The 18363-nt window shown below is 42.4% G+C and overlaps 1 protein-coding gene across 4 annotated transcripts in view; it reads right to left on the reverse strand.

The window, feature by feature from the left end:
* myo16 (myosin XVI) overlaps window positions 1–17629 on the reverse strand; it is an 82361-nt gene extending 64732 nt beyond the window's left edge. The window contains exons 1-2 of one of the 4 annotated variants that reach the window (XR_004784343.2): window positions 7432–7963; window positions 3610–3879 (exon numbers count right to left, since the gene is read on the reverse strand). Coding sequence is in view for 3 of the 4 variants with exons in the window: in XM_035604282.2 (XP_035460175.2) it covers window positions 3610–3879; window positions 7432–7459 (298 nt within the window). In the remaining variant the exon portion in view is untranslated. Of the gene's footprint in view, window positions 1–3609; window positions 3880–7431; window positions 7964–16111; window positions 16265–17466 lie in introns of those variants that run through there. The other 3 variants (XM_035604283.2, XM_035604284.2, XM_035604282.2) reach the window with 3 other exon arrangements.
* Window positions 17630–18363: the final 734 nt, after the last annotated feature.

Genomic DNA, 18363 nt, shown 5'->3' on the forward strand with positions numbered 1-18363 from the left:
GCAAATGACTCAACATTGTATAACACTGGACGCGGCGCACACAGCATTCTCATTTTATTTTAGCCACTATATGATTCAATTTTATGAACTGTGTCTAAAACCGCGCTCCAAAACACCACACGGGACTAAAAGCTATTACTGTTACCTCTTGTTAACTTTGTCGTCTCTGATTGGAGTCTGTGAGTCACTGCTGTGCCAGCGGGACGGATCCATGCACACTGATCAATAATGGAAGGGAAGGTGTTCGGCTAACTGTTCGTGTACACACCTTCACATACACATGAACACTAATTGTACCACATGTACAGTAATAACACTCTCATAAACTGCACTGTCTCAACCGTATAAACCTCTGCATGCACACACGGCACAGTACAGGGGAGAATAACCTGGGTACAATGAGAACCAGAAATGTTTCTGACTCGGTTTTGGCTTACCTATTGAAGAAAAATGGAAGTGGTTATGGTTATTGTTATTATGGTTACGGATGGGTAATATGGTAACATGTTTGACATACCGACTGCCATAAATAAAAGGTGAGGGGAACATGTCCGACGAAACTCAGTAATTAAATGGCGACCATGATTTGTCTTTTACAGCCTCCATCCATAGGAAGGAAAGATATTTACCATCTGGAGTTGAAGATTTGTATGGCTTACAAAAGACTCAAACTAATTTCCTTAAGAAAAAAAAATCATCTTAAACTTAACTTGAATTGCTGCTGACCTGTTTTAACATTCACTGTACGTCAACTCACATTTCTCACATTGTGATTCGCCAGGGACGATCATCTCAGTGCGAACAACAGACACTTAAATGTCAGATTTAACATCAATATTCATTTGAAAATTGATGGTAGGTTTCGTGGCTACAAGGACAACAGCTGCTGCCTTTCCACTGGTATCTTGCTTTGATGAAGTTAAGATATCGGTTTGGGAAAAAGCTATTTCACCAAATGTCAAAACGCGAGTGAGCCAGATGTTTGCATATGACAGATAGGGATGGAGAAGCTAGATGAGGTCTGGTGTGCGCCAATCTAACTATAGGCAGGTACTATAAGTAATAGTAGAATTCTATTAGTATCTTCCTTGTTCTTATTTACCGACTTTCTTCACCTTTTCCTCCATCCTGCTTCACTATATTTCATTTAATCTTATTTCCTGTAAAAGACAACGATAAGAAAATAAATGTGTGTTTGTGTGTGTGTGTGTGTGTGTGTGTGTGTGTGTGTGTGTGTGTGTGTGTGTGTGTGTGTGTGATCTCTGATTAGCTACTCTGTCAGCAGACTGAGTTTCCGCACTCTCAATCTATGACGTTGATCCTCAAGCCATCTTACTAAAAACTGGTTTTAATCAGAACATGACAACACATGTCCACCCAATCCCATCATCTCTCTGAGTCCATTTACTTGTCAACCTTGTTTCTTTTCGCCTTTTTCTCTCTTACAGTGTCACTTATTCTTAAAAATCATCTGGGGGACACTGATAACTAATCAAGTTGAAACATCTTTTTAAGATAGCGGCAATATACAATGTTTAGTATTGAAGTCTTGAGCTCGCAATTTACACTTTAAAGGAATACATTATGTGAAAGTTTAACAATATTTTCTGGTAGTCAAATCTGATATAGATATGATATAGACATGTTCTCTTTAATATTTCTGTTGCAGTCTGCTGTCTAGGCAAAACATTGGGTTACTCTGGCACCATCAATGAGCAACAACTGTAACTTCCTTATTCCTTCACTCTCATTCACAAGATTAACCCAAAGGCTCTCAATGTAACGCATGCTGCCGACACACATCCCCTCTTCTCATAAAATGCTTCTGTAGTAATGGGAAACGATCCAGAAATGTTCGCACATTTCTCTGGGGAGGGTCCTACCCTGAGGCAAATCTTATCACGCTGTACAAAAGAAGAGAAAAGAGCCTTCAACTCAAGCAGCAATGTTGAGGAAAAAGAAAACTTATCACTTCGAGGAATGCCCAAGAACCATCATCAAAAGGGATCAGAGTGGTTTGGACAGAGCCCCAGGGCCTCACAAAGAGACCAACAGATAGAAGTCTGCAGGACGAGATGGGACAACATGACATGAATATGCCATAAAGCTCTCCAACAGTCGCCTGACTCAAAGAGTCTGTTAGAAGTGAATCTGCCACTCACACAGGGACCTCAGCGTGTCATTCTACTATTTTTGTTTAATCTAGTTCCAATTCTTGCCGTAAACACCACCAAAAGGTCGGGGGTGGGGGGGGCTTCACACAGCAAAAAGCAAAAAGCAAACAGCGGCCTGGTGTCAGTGGCAGAGCTTTGGTGGTAGGTAGGCATGAGGCAGAGGGGAATCAGATCCTATTCATACCAAGCCAAGGAACCCTGGTTTTAGTCTGGCTGTTGCACTGGCGCACCAGCTGCTCCCACACACCCCAGCTGAACCTCCTTGGCAGCCAGGGAGCGGAGATTAACACAGTGACCTGCAAAGACTGCTTGTATGACTGACACAGATACACCCGGACAGCTGGGTAAATGACTGGCAGAGACAAAAAGAAAAGACAGTGGGGTTTTGACGTGTATCAGAGCCCTTTAGAGTAGAGTGTAAAGACATCATTTAGAATCATATGAGTTTATTGACTATCTGATCTCATAAAATAAATGTGATTGTGTTGTTATTGGCAACCAGGCTGCAGTCCGACTTAAACCCAAGGCTTGAGGGCAGAGATAATTTACTCTTTGTCCAAGACAAAGTCACTTTGCCCAATTTAATTTGCAAATGAGCACTGCACAGAAATAAACAAATAAAAACAAAGGCATTTTAGATGTTAACTAAAAGCAGTTGAGATAACACAGCTGCTCTGAAGTCATCAAGGATAGTTAATTAAATTATTTTAATGCTCTGCTGCATGTATTATGACTATTATTATCTTCAGTGTCATCAGTATTTATAGAAACTAACACCCATTCATGTACACCCAGGGTTGGCAGGCTATTTTTTTGAAACACATATTTGAATGGTTGAAACGAAGCCCATTATTCACTGTTCCTGAGCTAATATTTTAACGTGCTGCTTGTTTTGATGCATTTATTTGTGGTTGAATTACAAATGTGAAAACCAACATTAATCCATAAACAATGCAATATTGATTTAAAAAATTAGCAGTTCCCCTATCAACAGATGTGTAGAGCAACTAAGCAGCCATGTTACTTTTACACATGTTTATCTATGGAGAATACTTCATTCACCCTCGTCACCGTGTAGAAAACAAAAAGCGAGTGGGCTTCTTTCACACATAGTCCAACAACAAGTGACCACTGTTCTGAGAAATTACTGTTTGCTCTCTACAGCAGACATCATCATGGCTGGTGGGGTGTTTTTGCCTTTTAAATCTGTTTGTATCAGGATAAAAGCTCCACTCTGTTCTCCTCAGTCAAGTGAACAGCTTCCAGCAGACCAAATCGCAGTCAGTAACACTGTTCTGGTCCAACCATTGCTCTCAATGTTTGTGTGTGTGTGTGAGACAAGCCAGCACAGAAAAAGGTAGCCAGTTGTCTTCCTAAAATGTTAACTGTGTACACATCCACACACACGCCCTCATACGTGCACGCGCATACACACCTTCTTTGTCGTCATGGCGGACGATGGCGTCCTGTAAGACATCGGTGGAGCTGAAGCGGACATGGTGCTTCTTGCAGTGGGTGGACGGGCCTCGGACCTTGATCCCACCTTGCTGGCGCTGAAGGCTCTTTTCCCTCTCGTAATACGCCCTTATTTGGTCGCAGCGCATCCTCCTGACCAGCCGCTGGCGCTGGCCAATGGGGAGAGACTCCAGTAGACACTGGTCTATCTCCATGTTATGACGAAAGACATTACATAGCTGGAAACAACCTGGTGAAAAAGAAACAGATCAAGATGAAATGATGCCGCTGCACAAAATTAAATGCAAATATCATGCATTATTTGTTAGCATTCGGGACAAACTGGTGAATCAGTGAAAACATTGCAGAGCATAATGTTTACTGTACTGGGCTAATAACACATGCTCAGATAATAAAACCCAAACGCTGTCTGCTTCACCTCCAAAAAAACCTGTGTTTAAACATCCCTGTTATTGTTCTTTGTGCATACATGTATGCTGGCATGTCAGCGTCTGCGTACTTGCTGTAAAGGAAATGTTTATGTTTAGCCCTGAGGTGATTTGAAAGAAGCATCACAGTGTTTTGTACATTGTCTCTCCTGTCCCAACAGAGTGTGGTGATTCTCCTGACTCTGCAGAAACTCTCCGCCTCTCAGTGGAACTTAGCCAAACAGATCACATCACAAGGCAGCTGCTAAAACCAATGTTTATGCGGTAGGTGAGCTCAGAATTAGTTCACCTAGAGACACTTTTTTTAGTAGACATAAGCGCATGAACGGAGGAATTTAATGCTTGTGCCCTGAGCGTGCAAATGTAGCATTTATGATTGATAATCTGACAAATCCAGGTCACCGCCAACCCAGAAAACAGGCAAAAACAGGTCTTTGCAGAATTTATTTTTCTTTCTGAGTCACCAACCCATCCCTCCTTGGCCCTGCTTGTCTTCATACGTCATACATTCATTTATCAAACTCAAGTTTACTGTTCCTTGCTGAATGTTGCTCTCGTTCTTTTGAGCCCACTGTTTTAATTCTCCCAGTTTGTCGCTCTACTGATCTGCTTAAATGCGTCTCTCTTAGTCTCCGTCCATGTATTCCATCTCTCTCTTCCTCTGTCAGGGTGACTGAGCACACATCAGTCTGTTCGTACTGATGTATTGTTAGTCCAACACCTTTGAAGTCCTATATGTTGTAGCCCTGGCTCCCCATCCCTCTCGTCTCTTTCTCTCTACCTTATCATCTCTCATCATTTTATTTGTGTGCCCACGGTGACGAACAAAAAGTCTTTGAACAGCGCTTACATAGAGGAGAGAAGGCAGACAGGTGATTATGTATTTTCTTTTGCTTTTTATTTACTGTATATCTGCACATTCATTCAAACACCTGCCCACTACTCCCTTCTTTTGTCACACAAAAACACACATCCTGCACAATACACTAACACCATCTGCTCTGCTTAGACATTTAAAGAAGGTTATTTTGTATTCAGGTTCACGACAAGGGGGACAAAGGGGACAAGGGGGACAGGGGGGGTATTATTATACAGTTCATGCCAGGTGTCTGCTGCAATTTATTCTAGGAACTTGGCTGCAGGTTGAGCAGATACACACATACACAACGAGATCAGGAGAGAGAGAGGGTCGTCCACTAACCAGAAGGTTGATGGTTCGATCCCTAGCTTTCTTGGGCAAAACACTTAACTTAGTGCTGGTGGTGTATGAATGATGTGTGATAGAAAAAGAGTTGTATGATTGGGTGAATTTGACTTGTACTGTGGTCGATAAGACAAGAAAAGCATTACATAATATACACTATATATAACATATGCTTCTAGAAACTCAAATGGTGTTTGTGTAACAGTCTTGGTAGCTGCATCTGCACTGATCAAAACATTAGCTAATTATGTTTTTCTCTAATTGAGTATTTGATTTGTGATCTTATTTTTTCAGCTCTAAACAAGCAAAAAATATATTACAGAGAATGAGGAGTTTATTCTTGTCTCATCTTCTGAATAATAAAGGACATTAGCTTTGTCATGATATCACAAACAATCTCTGTGACTGTCATCTCTTTCTTGGTTTGGTAACTTATATCCTTAACACTCTCCCTCACCCTCATACAATATCTACCAAGCGTATACATTCAAGGCTACAGGCACATCAGCCCATAACCTCCTAGCAAATGACAGATGCCACATAAAATGGCATATTGATTCAGGCAACACACACACGCACGCACGCACGCACGCACGGCTTGAAGAATGTCGTCAGACAATACACAGTACGTGAGATTTTAAAAAATGTATTTTATCAAGAACAGAGGACCTAAAGTAAAATATTCTAAATCTTAATAATTTTAGTGTGCTGAAAGGTTCACTCTAGTTGCAAAGTGAGTCATATGTCACATTAGATGTAATATGTTGAGACAAAAATATCTGTCCATGATTTGCTGTGTGATGCTGTATATATGGAAACACACATTATTCCTAGTTCATTTTACAAACTATTTTTCAAATGTTTGCACAAATTTTACTTGGTCTAATTTTAAAACTACAGTATGACATGCTGTTTTCTCTGAATAGACACACAAACATGACACTGACATTTGCTGATGTGCGATGACTGGCTCTGAACAGACTGTGTACGAGGATGGGAAAGGACAGTAGGACAGAGTCTAATGGGAAATGGGACTGAATGGATCTGAGGAGACAGAGAGAGAGACAGAAATAGAAGGCTGTATCTTTCTTCTCCTGCCATCCCATTTCTCCGTGATATCAGTTATTGATTGAATGCGGAACATCCCGTGCAGGCTCCGGCTAATAACACAGAGCGGAGCGGGAGCTTTTAAATTAAAAAGGGAGCAGCACACGTACACCCATGCACGAGCACACACACATGGACTGCAATGTGCAGACACTGAGTATGCAGGATGTAGAGAGATGTGTGTAGCAGGTAGATATTCAATGGTGGGAAACTTGATTTCTCAGAATCAAGAAGATGTTTTATGACATCCTGCATCACAATTCACTTATTCATCCTCTGATATTATCCCTGTTCACTTCCTACCATGCAATTACCTCTCAAATACCAGCATCACTCTCACTCTTCACATCACTTGCCCGTGTTCTTCGTATGTCACTCATCCCATCCTCACCTCCTTTCCATTTCCCAATCCCGACATTCCCCCTCTCTCTCACTCTCTCTCCAGCACTCCTCTAAATCACCCTCAGTTTTTCATCCATCTGTCCTTTTCTCACAGAAAGGACTTTCTCTCTGTGTCAGTCTGTCAGTGTGTTATTAATATGCCAGACACTCATGGGATCTGCATCTTTGTCATCTCTGTCTTTCCCTCTGTCACTATACCTGCCGCATTCACCGGTCAACTTCACACATCTGCAGCAGCTCTCTGCAGCAAGCTCCAACACCTGCCACACACACACACACACACACACACACACACACACACACACACACACACACACACACACACACACACACACACACACACACACACACACACACACACACACACACACACACACACACACACACACACACACACACACACACACACACACACACACACACACGCACGACACAAATATCCATTTGAAGTTGAGATTGTGCTCCTGTGTCGACAGCTGGTGACCAGAATTGTTATGCATGCAAACTCTTACAGTTTATGACACCCTCTATATACAAGTGCTAATACCACAGACACACACACCCATGGCTGAGGGTCACATATGTACACTTGCAGACACACTTGCATGCACAGACAAAGAGATGCTGACTGGCTACTTACAACATTTGATGAAATGGTAGTGAGACATTTTCTGAGTACGTTTGACAGTCCACCAGTCAAATGGAAGGGCTGGCAGGCAGGCAGAGACGTAGGTGGGGAGTCAGTAAGTCAAGAAGACAGGCAGACTGTAAGCAGCTACAGGTTCGAGCAAAACTAACTATTGCAGAGCCTGTAACCCGACAGGATGCATTATTAATCTGGCTCCCTGCATGCTATCCAAACTCCGTCCCTCTGACTGCATTATTCACCAGCAGCAGCAGCAGCAGCTCCAGTTGCAGCCAATGTAGAATCTACATGCACCCACACTTTCATACGCAACCCCCCCCCCACACACACACACACACTCAGACAATCTCACACACACACACACACACGCGCACACACAGACACACACACACACACTCCCTCGATCCACCCGTTGGTAAGGGGAGCTGCGGCTGTCTCTAGCACTCCTCGCCTACAGCCAGATAATCGCCGCACAACGTCTTCCCAGCCATGACCGACGCACGTGCTCCACTCGCGTCACTGACTGACAGCCGGCTCAACCCACCTACAGCTCAACACACCCCCAATGACGCAATGCTCTTCACCTCCTTATACACACCCCTCCCGGTCTCCTTCTGCCACACATACAAACACACACATAAGCGGTGACTCACACAGATGCACACTTTTTTTTTTGACTATCCTTCTCAGCCAAAAAAATTTAAAAAAGGAGGGGGGGTTAATTGTGCCTCCTTTACTGTAGAGACAACACTGAGAGAAGAGAGCAAGGGAGGTCACTGGAGAAAACAGAAGGATAGAGAGGAATGGAAAATGGAGGAAATGCAGATACAGCAGGGGGAGCAAGAGAAAGAAAAATAAGCAAGAGATGGCAAGAGGGGGGGGGGATGTTAAATTGGATAGAGGGAGAAGCTTGAGAGAGAGATGCTGCTGCAGTGCGGCTTTCGGTATGGTGACAGGTTAAGTGCTCACGGTGATCTTAAACTGGCCACAAATTAACGACAGATAAGTATAGTTTATTAAAACGGTCGAGACCAGTACATTAACACACACACACTATATCATGCGTTTATTGTGTTAAATGACACGACGTGAACTGTGTGCTTGCAGTGCGAGTGTGTCTGTAGGGCAATCTCTGTGACATTGTGCTTTAAGGCTGATTTGCATATATGAATATGTAAGGTACGCATTGAAAACAGGATTTGCACGAGGAGGGTGGGAAAGTGAGGACGAGCAAAGGAGGGGAGTGAGAAAGAAAGAAATGGGAGAGAGAGAGAAACAAGAAAGACTTCAGGCACACACACACACACACACACACACACACATGATATGGTCGAGCCTGAAACAACTTCACAGGGTGTATGATTAAAGCAGAGTTGTGACACACATTTTTGAAATCTGTGCCACAGCGCTGGCAAATCTGCAGGTTATACATCATGCTGCAGATTCTGTGGGAGCTTTTGAGCCTTTACTTCCCATTGTTGTCATACATGGGCATGTGCCGATGGGATGAAACACCGTGAGAAGCAGGTGAGGTTAATTTTGTGACGGTGGTGAGTGGAGAGGAGCAGCTGAGCGAGCTTGAAAGAGAGCAAGAGGAAGATGGAGACTGGGAGATGGATGTTTGTGCGTGTATGTGTGTGTGTGTGTGTGTGTATGTGTGTCAGACTCGAAGCTCGAGTAATTCCTGTCACAGGAAAACAGGTCAGAGAAGCAACTGCATCTTCTGCAAAACGCTGCCAGGGCAACAACGAGTGCAACGTCTACCTGAGTAGGAAAATATGGCAGATACTTATGCGCCCACGTTCAGGAGCCTGCAACAATTCCACTACAGTGAATACTACATGAGTCTCATTGCTGAACACCAGTCACCAGAGACAACACACACATTCACACCTCTGCTGCCCTTGCTAGTCTGGTAGAGTAACATCTTTGGGCAAGGATAACACAGTGACTACTAACCCAGTAACACTTTACCCACGAAATACAGACCTCAAAATAGATCTGACAAGGATGTCATGAAGCATTATTGGCTCATGTTAAATCTTGCTCTTTGTTCCTACAACAATGTACACGCTGTAACAGACAGTGACGTGCTGGAACATCGGGACATAAAGGTAACACAAGGTCTCGGAGTGAGACATCCTGCTAGAAGGCAAATCAACTCATCTGTGATGTAACGGCGACAGGATAATGTCACATCCTAATAATGTCTAGCTATTTAAGGGCCAAGCACAGGTACAAAGATAAAGCACAGATAAAGTGAATAAAACTGTGAGGGAAGTAAATTATATATCTCTGTTCAAAAAAATGCAGCAACTTCTGTTAAAATTATTTTTAATTCTCTGTGACTGTACAAAGAAATGACAGCCACTTGACAGTTAAAACATCCGATCTGTGCATGTTTGTACAGAATAAGAACTAATGTTATGAATGGCAGCTCATGCTGTAGCATGTCTTTGGCTGTGTGGAGCAGTTTTCGTCCCACAGGAGATGACAAATTTCATTCTCGTTGACACAGCTGTCATTCTGTCATCAACACGCTCAGGTGTCAATCAATACTGTGACTGTGTTACTACCTAGATTGCTATGACTACCGCCCCACTGTGTCTGCATGTCCATGCTTGCATGCAATCTGTTGGAATGACACTAATAATGTGCGATGTCTGATGCAGCCAAAGGCACTTGCTAAGTTTTGGGGTGATGCATTTATACATAAAAGAGCTCTCTTTGGATTCATTTTTTATTAGGTATGATTTGCAAGAATAAATATTTATGTATTTGACAGGCCAAAATTTTTCCATTTGGAATATCTGCATGCTTAAGTGATGCTTAATGCTTTTGTTTCATACACCTTAAGTACGGGCTGGATATGTGCATACACAACAAAACGTTTTGAAAAAGCGAGTGTGGTTCATTTGCATGAAACAAGCGCAAATGGACCTCAGGACTGTGTGATTACAATCTGTTCTTAATGAGAAACTGTCACACACACAAACACACATGCACCAAACTGGTTAATCCAGTGCCTCTCTATGCACTAAATCACCTTAACTCCCTTGCCTCCTTCAGTCTTTATATTAATCACTCTCTTCCATACCTGCATTGTCAAAGAAATTTCATTATCCTTGAGGACAAAACAATACTGTGAATTATTGTGTACTGTTTTTCTGCATAAAGTTCACCATTAAATATGCAGTGAATGTTCTAATTTACCCTGTTTTGTTTAAAATCTATTGTGACACACAAGCTGTGGTCTTCACAGTTAAAGTTTTTGTCACTACTAGTGTTCAACCGATATATCGGCCGATATTTGCGTTTTTTACGTGTATCGACGTGAGCCTCGTCTCCCTCTACCCAGGGATGCGAGCCACGGCCTTGGCCACTTTGACTAAGACCTCAGATCAGACGAGACAACCCGCTGAATTTAATTCTATTTAACTATTAAATTGAAGGAGAAAAAGCAGTATCGACTCCAAATATCGGCTCAAGAAAATCAGCAGTCCGTATCGGTCATCGGCTAAGGCTGATGTAAAAAAAAAATCAGCATCGGCCCTAAAAAACCTGTATCGGTCGATCCCTAGTCACCAATTAGGTTTTGTTGTTAAATTGCCAAGCACTGCTGTTGTACATACATTAAGTATTTCTTTATGTGACAATTTCTATCTTTATTAGGTTTCAACTGATACCGTCAATAATTGTTTTAACACGTATCTTTAGTCCCGTTGTTTTGGAGGATTAGTTTAATACATGTTAGAATGTGTAGATTTTATAGTGAGCAGCAATGCATCAACAAGAGTGCTCACAGACCGTCTACACGATGAGCTAGACCCTGGTGGATATTTGTTAGCTACTCAGGGAGAGAGAGAGAGAAAAATGTGCAAAAATTAAATGTAAGAATGAAATATTTATGCCCAAAACCAAGTGAAGAGGTAGTCTGCGAAACTGAACAAATATCCTTTGGCAATGCAAAGATTCAATGACGTAGTTTTATACCAGCTGCTGTCACACCTGGTTTTACTAAAAAGCTTAGATGTGAGGTTGATTCATTAACAAATAAAACGCACAACAGCTTCTCCCATCCATTATTTTTTTCTCTGACAGCTATCTAGTACCAAGTAGAAACTTCACTGAATAAGACGGGTTTCAAGACACCAGGAACACCATGCACTAACAGAAGCTTCTATCATGCATAATGGCACAAATAGTTATTGATGTCAGCAGGAACAAGACAGAAACATGTATCCCCCATGAACAAGGCCTTTTAGTGTAAAACAAGACTGACATAAATATTCTTTTTTGTGCAAATACTGCAAATGGATGAAATCGCAATACAGAAGTTTTTGGTTTTTTTACTTTACTACTACTAACTACAGATACAGTTTTCTTTCCACAGACCACTGTTTGAATGCGTGAAATCTGTTTGAATCTGTGCATCACCCTGTGGGCTTGATTATTCCATAATCCAAGCATTTTCCTTTAGATCAGCGGCTCAGTCCAGGTTTAACCTCAACAGCAGGCATTACTATCTAATATTCATAATACTAGGTAATAGCCGAGCAGCATAACGGTCAATTCCAGGGTGGATCGTTGCCTGCAAGAGGATTTAAATGCCTCTCAGCATGAGGCTGTAGAGCACTGACACACTCCAATGAATCAAAGAGCTTTATGTGCCTTGCTCAAGTCCATAGAAGGCAATTAATGCTGCATCATGCAATTTATGACCATTCGGCGGCAGACGGACTCACAGGCAACTAATAGCTACAAGCCCTGATACATTAATAGTTTATGAAGTGCTCATGGATGAGATACAACTGCCTACTTATAAATCCAAAAAACATATAAAGCAACATTCATCCCACTGGAGTCCTCTTTCTTTCTTTCTTTGGTCTGTTTGATTAATCAAACTACCCCAAAGCTGAAATAAACCTGCAGTGGTTTGTTTATTCTTAGGAGGAACCAGCGGTGTTAGCGAACGCAATAAAATTGTATTATGTATGTCAACAACAATATTTAATGTAGCTTTGCTGTGATTGACCTCAAAACACTTTTTCGGACAACCAAGCTGAAATCTAATGACCTCTTAAAACTCAAAATATACCGTCAGGCTGTCTGAAGTAGTTTAACCAGTGATCCAGCAGAGGGAGCTCATCATCACCCGGACCTACTGCAGGCCCTCTTGACCTTTCAGTAAAGTAAGCCAGTAATGTTATTGTTTTTTGTTAAATTACAAGTAATTTGTAAATTACATCATTGCATTCCTCGAAACAAAGAAATGATAACATGTTTAGGTATGATTTCCTAACCCGGTCAATAATATGCTCAGGTCAATGACATCAACCCCTTACAGCATTTTTGGGGCCAGGCTAGTTTGCGTGACATCATGTCATCTGTAGTATCATCCAGCAGATTCATACAAATGGAAGACCAGTAGGCGGATTAAGCTAATTATCCCCAATGACCACGTGGAGAAAGAAAAGAACAAGATGGAATCATGAGAGATGGGGAGCAAAGCAAAAAAACTGTCAAGAGAGTTTAAAAGCCAACGTAGGTAAATGAGTATATGAACAAGGGACGAGGGTAGGCAGAGGAGAGCTATAACAATTAATAACTTATCCGCCAGTTGCTCTCCTCTTTCACATTCTCCAGCTGAATGCCTCACTTCTTGCTTATGATTAAGTTTCTCTCCGCATTTGTCAATCCTTTGCTCTGTCAACCCCTCGCTCCCAGCTCGAAGCAGCTGGCACAATTGACATTATGGGAACATGAAGTATGCCTGCAACATTCAGCGAGAGACAATCAATAACCAGACGAACAAAAGAACGGCACTCTCAGTACTGAGACAGCGTCCTCCTCTTACTGAGAGTGAAAACCGTGACCACTGCCTGTGACACACACACTGTCTTAGAGACTCACAGTGAGCTAATGCACTGTGGGATCTACCGACTAACACACATCACCATTCTGCTAATGTTATCATGTTCAACTAAATAACATTCAGTTTGATATCACTGATTTTGACATATGATCTGTATCATATGCGAAATTCGACATGAAATCAGATGTATTTCAGACACTGTACAGTTATTGACTGCAGATCTAGTAGTGGGATCAGGATTGGCTTGTTTCTTCTGAAAGAATTATGGTCTTGTTTGTAGCTAGACTCACTGAAGCTGTGAGAAGTTATCCCATCAAGTGTCATTAAACAATAGATCTCAAAACACAGCAAGTATACACAGACCTTACCCAAAGTTCTATTATGAAAACTATTGACGACCAGTGCTTGCTTGGATTCTGATTGAATGCTCTATACAACTGGTAGCAATCACAATCACAGCATTTATTGATTTCAGCCCATGAACAAAACATGGAGCTTAGATTGAAAGGAAGTTCCAGCAGACCATGTGAGTTAACTGCTATACTCATGACTTAGACATACAGTGTAGAGTATTGAAACCCTTAACCCTGTATATGTACATCTCTAATTGCCCAGGCATGCTGTTGTACTTCTTATGTGTAAACTATTACTGCTACTAAGGAAAAAGTTTAAATATAATTTCTACGTTCCCCTGGGACAAGCTATAATCGACCCCCAGTCAGTGATTTGCTAAGTTTGGTGAAGAAAGTGACAAGGTCAGATCCTGCACCAAACATCCACACTGCTTTCACACTATTTGGGCTGAAGGTTTTGAAATTATAATTTCCTGAAAACACTCAAAATGTAAATTTGTGCCAAGAATGGTAAATGTACTGTATAAATACAGTACTGTCCTTGAGGTGAAAAAAACCCCTCCTAATTTTAGAGAGGTTTTCCGGAGTTCAGGTCTGAAAACAGCTCAAGAGAACCATGTAGCTGAGTCATTATGTGTCATGTCAGTATGGCCACAAACAACCATGCTACAGCAATCAAGATGATATACAAAACTTGTTAATTTGATAAACTGACAACTTGCTTTCAGAAACATACACTGAATGAAAGTGGTAGCTACTGATGAAAAACGTGTCTTAAAAAGAACTGATAAGTCAATCCATATAAGTGAATCCTCCACACAGTCTGTTGTGTGGGCATGTTTCAACGTGACAGTGTTTGTGTGCAGGTCCAGACACCATATCTGACCACCACCGCCTGGCCAGACAGCTGACATCACATGGGGAGAGACTGAATCGACACACATGGACACACACTCAGCACACACAAGAGATGAACAGAGTGAACTGAAAGATTAAAAGAAGAAAAGAAAAACAAAACGTGCTATTTGACTAAATCATACAAGAGAGGATGTAGTATGAGAGGTCCAGAGTGGAATGGCTTACAGCCAGATTCTGACTGTTTACTTACAACATGGAAAAAACACTATGTTGAGTTGTGTTTTGCTTCAGGGCAGTTCTGTTCTCAGAGAGAGACCTACACTACCGACCCACTTGTGCCCCCAACCATCTCATCCAAAAAGCTGGCAGAGTCACAGTTATTCCCTCAGCGGAGCTGTTGAACTGCGCTCAGCAGTGTTTTATGTTGTAATATGGCTACTTCTGGTTCCAAAAAAACAAGATAGCACTGGACAAAATTCTTAGCTTGAAGCTTCAAAACGAACATTCACAAACCAATGAGTGACGTCATGGTGGGTTGAATAATTGTATTCTTCCCCATCCTATTCAAAATTGATGACCGAAATTATCAACAGTACTGAGGCTGGACAGATTGTTTTCTGACATGTCACAACTTCTTAAAGAAACATTCACATCATTGGTGCTGCTCCACCAAACTCTACCTGCTTAACAACAACATGGTAGCAACTTTAACGATGTGAAATGAACCACCAGCCCTTATTCGCCTCACCAGCGTGAGACACCAACTCCGTAGACCAACTGATAGTCCTAGTAATGGATCACAATTTCCAGATCTAGACAAAATGTTGATCCTTTGATCCCTGGAGTAAGCTATTTCCCTATTTAGGATGCCAGCCAAATAGAGGAGAGCTGAGGGTTCTGATTGGCTCTGTGGTGATCTCCAGCCCCTTCCCTTCAGCTCCGGCGGTATGTCCCTCAGGGGTCAATGCAGGTCAACTTTGTCATTAATCACACATCCAGATGAATGGCACAATTGGTCGTTGCCAATGAACTCACAGCAGAGGACCACTCTTAAATAGTAGGAGTCAGGTTCACACTCCGCTGCTGGACAAGCAGCTGCTCTGCAAAAGTGTTATAAGCAAGACTTCATCAGCACCAAAGCTGCTGTTCACTAGCTGCCCCTGTGCTTAGATGTCTCTCTCTAACACACAAACATAATCACAACAGTCTTAACAGTTTTTAAGTGTGACAACCTATATGTGTACACTGGATTTCTCACAGCACACTAAGATCATTCCTGCACAATCAGCTGTTCAGTCCCAGTCAGAAACACACACATTCTTCCACACTAAGCAGCTCATGATATATTTAGACCAATGACAACTGCGCAGCACATCTGCCTTTCCTTTCATTCCCTGTGGAACGCCGGGAGCAGCACAAGACATCTATGCAGATTATCTTCTCTACGTTCTACGTTCCTCTCACATGTAGTCAAGACCTGCAGACACTTATCAGAGCGAAAATCACACCCAGCACTCACCGTAGTCACCCAAAATCAGCCTTAACTCTAATGAGAGGGGAGGGAGTAGAGAAAAAAGCAGAGCCTTACCGGTGAGAGCCCGACCACTTATGGGTATGGAGGAGAGAAATGTGTCTGCCCGAAGAAAACCCAACAAGAGACGCCTCCCCGTGCTCCGCCACCAAATCAATTTCACACTCTCACCTCCCCGCCACTGTGATGTCACTCATTCATCCGTTTCTCCGTAGCCATGGCAACTCTGCCGCTTGGAGCTGTTCATGCTTCTACATCTGCCTTTCTCTCTCTCTCTCTCTCTCTCTCTTTTTCTATGTCCCACCCCCTCTCCAGACCCCAGTAAGGCCAGCCCACTCACTCCATCTAAGGGGTACAGTTACACCCCGAGCCTCACTTACATCATTCACCCCCACCCCCCTATTCTCCACAATCATCGCTGAGCTGGTGTAAAAAGCGAGTAGAAGGGTACAAAACACAAAAAGGGGCAGGGCACAGATTCTCCTCATGTTGCGTGCACGCCCTGAAGAGTTGTGGTCAAACAGACCACACTTTTTTCAAGGCAGACAAAGACAACTGCCACACAAGGGAGACACAACACAGCCTGTTTGCCTGGAAATCTCTTGTTCAGACATCTGTCTCATTTGCACACAGAGGAAAAAATGTAATGGGGATGACAAGCCGATACACTGCTGTGTTTGTAACTCCTTAATGCATTCACACACACACATGAAGCCAAACACTCGGTTCAGAGTGTTGTCGGAGGTGATGAATAGTTGATGACCACTGCTCCAGTAATTCTCAGCCTTTTTTACCCCCATGTGCAGTAAGTCACAGTTTACTTCAACTGTCTACTGATGTAAGTCTGACAACATGGACGACATGTTTCTATTGGAAGCATCAAAATGAATCATTATGTTGGACGGCCACACAGCTTTGGTGCATATATATTATATATGATATATATTACATATGTACTGTACATACAGTGGACATGGATTAATAACATGTGGAGGAGTCACAGCTGAGAGGCAGAGGCTCAACTGGTGCTGATGCTGACATTGATCATGAGGAGTGAGCCACGATCATTTGATACAAGTAAAAAAAACAACTATAACAACACTGAGGTTAGATTAGCCGCAGCCTAACATGCTAGCATTTATATTAGCATTGACGCTAAATCAAAATATAGAAGCAAGCAAAAAAAAAAAAAAAAAACAGATGTGTCACGCTCTCAGTTAAAACCACAACACAAATCAATGTCATTACTTTAAACACGAGGACCATTGAAGTCGTTCTGACTCTTGTAATTACTGAGATTCACTTCTAAGAGGAGCTAGTTTGGCTAGCTAGCTAGCAGCTAACCAGCCGCTAGCTAGCTTTATGGCGCCGTTAGCGTGGTTGAGGTGCAGGCTTATAACAGCTGTTTTTACCTCTGCGACGCGACCGTTAGAATTAACTTCGGTGGCTTCTCGTCGGCAGCGTGACTCCCGAGTCCTCCCATCCTTCCAGTCGACTCGCTACGGTCGTTTTTTATGCTCATGTTTCCTCCTTTTCTTCACCGCGCGTCTGTCCCGTGAACGTGTGGCCTCGGTGGAGTCAGGTGATTGATTGGCGAGCAGGTGAGCAGGTGTGTCGAAGTCGGTCTGCCTGCCCTGATTCAATAAGGCCTTTATTGTCTCACAGGCAGGAGAGACATTAGTCTTTAGAAACTAATATAAAAACAAATTGTTTCATGATAAATAGTCAAAAGGCATAGGTATTGCAGCAGATGTGGAAAATGTGCACAAAGTAACATCACATATGATAATATTGCACATTTTGAATGTTATGGCACTTGGTTTTGCAACTTTTTTTCCTGCAGGGATTTGATTCCACATTTGTTTCTCTTCTTGCACAGTGCTGTGCCTGACACACATACACACACACACACACACACACACACATACACCGCCACCACCAGAATGAATTTATTTGATTTATTAATTCACTTAATAATCAGTTCTAATGGGTTACACAAATGAGCAGAGTAGACAGCCACACAAGAAAAGCATGTCTCTCATCTCCTCTGACTGTGATTATGTGACTGCAATACTCAGCATACTGCATACAGCAAGTCTCCCATGATGTCCCCTCAATCTGTAAGCGCTGCACTGGCAACTCTGACAGCGCTGTATTGCACTCAACTACTTATCACCCATCACAGAGGTGTGCGAGTGTGGACAGAGCTCCAATCGAGCTAAACTACCTCTACACTGGTGTAAGGTCAATTGGAAAATGTAAGAAGGTGAATGGAGGTGGGAGATAGAGCCAAAGTAAGTATGTGGTTG

The sequence above is a fragment of the Scophthalmus maximus genome, chromosome 14 (assembly GCF_022379125.1).
Source record: "Scophthalmus maximus strain ysfricsl-2021 chromosome 14, ASM2237912v1, whole genome shotgun sequence".
Classification (NCBI taxonomy): domain Eukaryota; kingdom Metazoa; phylum Chordata; class Actinopteri; order Pleuronectiformes; family Scophthalmidae; genus Scophthalmus; species Scophthalmus maximus.